At 48.1% G+C, this 1,084-nt stretch overlaps 1 protein-coding gene across 1 annotated transcript in view; it reads left to right on the forward strand.

Annotated features, from left to right (window-relative positions):
• The first annotated feature begins 872 nt into the window (after positions 1–872).
• Positions 873–1,084, forward strand: part of CLTA (clathrin light chain A) — a 14,557-nt gene continuing 14,345 nt past the window's right edge. The window contains exon 1 of the mRNA XM_014310982.1: positions 873–1,065. Coding sequence (XP_014166457.1) covers positions 873–1,065 — 193 coding nt within the window. The remainder of the gene's footprint in view (positions 1,066–1,084) is intronic.

Genomic DNA, 1,084 nt, shown 5'->3' on the forward strand with positions numbered 1-1,084 from the left:
GTGTGCAACCTCCCACTATCTGAAGGGTACTACAGGGAAACTGGAGAGGGAGTCAGTGTCAGGAACTGTAGTAACAGGGCAAGGGGTAATGGGTACAAACTGAAACGGGGGAAATTTAGGTTAGACATTAGGAAGAAATTCTTTAGTCTTCTGGGGAGAGACTGGAAGAGGTTGCATAGGGAGGTTGTGGATGTCCCAACCCTGGCAGTGTTGAATGCCAGGTTGGATAAGGCCTGAAATAAGCTGCTCTAGTGGAAGGTGTCCCTGCCAAGGCAGCAGGGGTTTGGAATAGATGATCTTTTAGTCCATTCTAATCCCTTCACATTCTACAATTGTATGATTCCATCTGTGTTATAATACCCAGATACAAGAACATGATCAAAGTAACTGTCCAAAAAATTGTGTCAGAAATCACTGCCCTTCTGATGAACATTTTGTTAATAGAACACATGCTTCCTGAATTTACACTGGTTTGATCTCATCAATGTGTATAAACGTCTAAGGCAGGGGTGTCAAGAGCAGGGAGCCAGGCTCTTCTTGGTGATGCCAACCACTAGGACATGAGACAACTGTCAAAATCTGATACACAGTAAATTCCACTTGAGCATAAGAAAGAGCTTTACTGTGTGGGTGATAGAGTATTGGAACAGATTGTCCAGAGAGGGTGTGAAGTCTCCCTCACTGGAGATATTTAAGAACCATATAGACAGAATCCTGTGCCAAATGCTCTGGGATAACCCTGCTTAAGTAGGGAGGTTGAACAGATGACCCAATGTGGTCCCTACCAACATATTCTGTGTTTCTGTGACTTGAGCTTCCCTATGTCAGAGGGACGACATACCCAATATCACAAAAGATGTTTGACACAACCGATGTTTTGGACGTATTCTCGGGGTTCGAATTTGTCTCCAAGTTGCCGATGGACCCGTGTCTTGTCCCAGCGGAGCGCCTGTGCTTTGGGAGGCTGGCAGAGGCGACTCCCGACCGGCTACAGCCTGAAGGAGCGCATCCCGATGGAGCGGATCCCGATGGAACAGAGCCCGCCGGCGCCACCCGGCTCTCCGGGCATCGGAGCCGCGCTCCA

The sequence above is a fragment of the Geospiza fortis genome, unplaced genomic scaffold (genome assembly GCF_000277835.1).
Source record: "Geospiza fortis unplaced genomic scaffold, GeoFor_1.0 scaffold1048, whole genome shotgun sequence".
NCBI lineage: Eukaryota > Metazoa > Chordata > Aves > Passeriformes > Thraupidae > Geospiza > Geospiza fortis.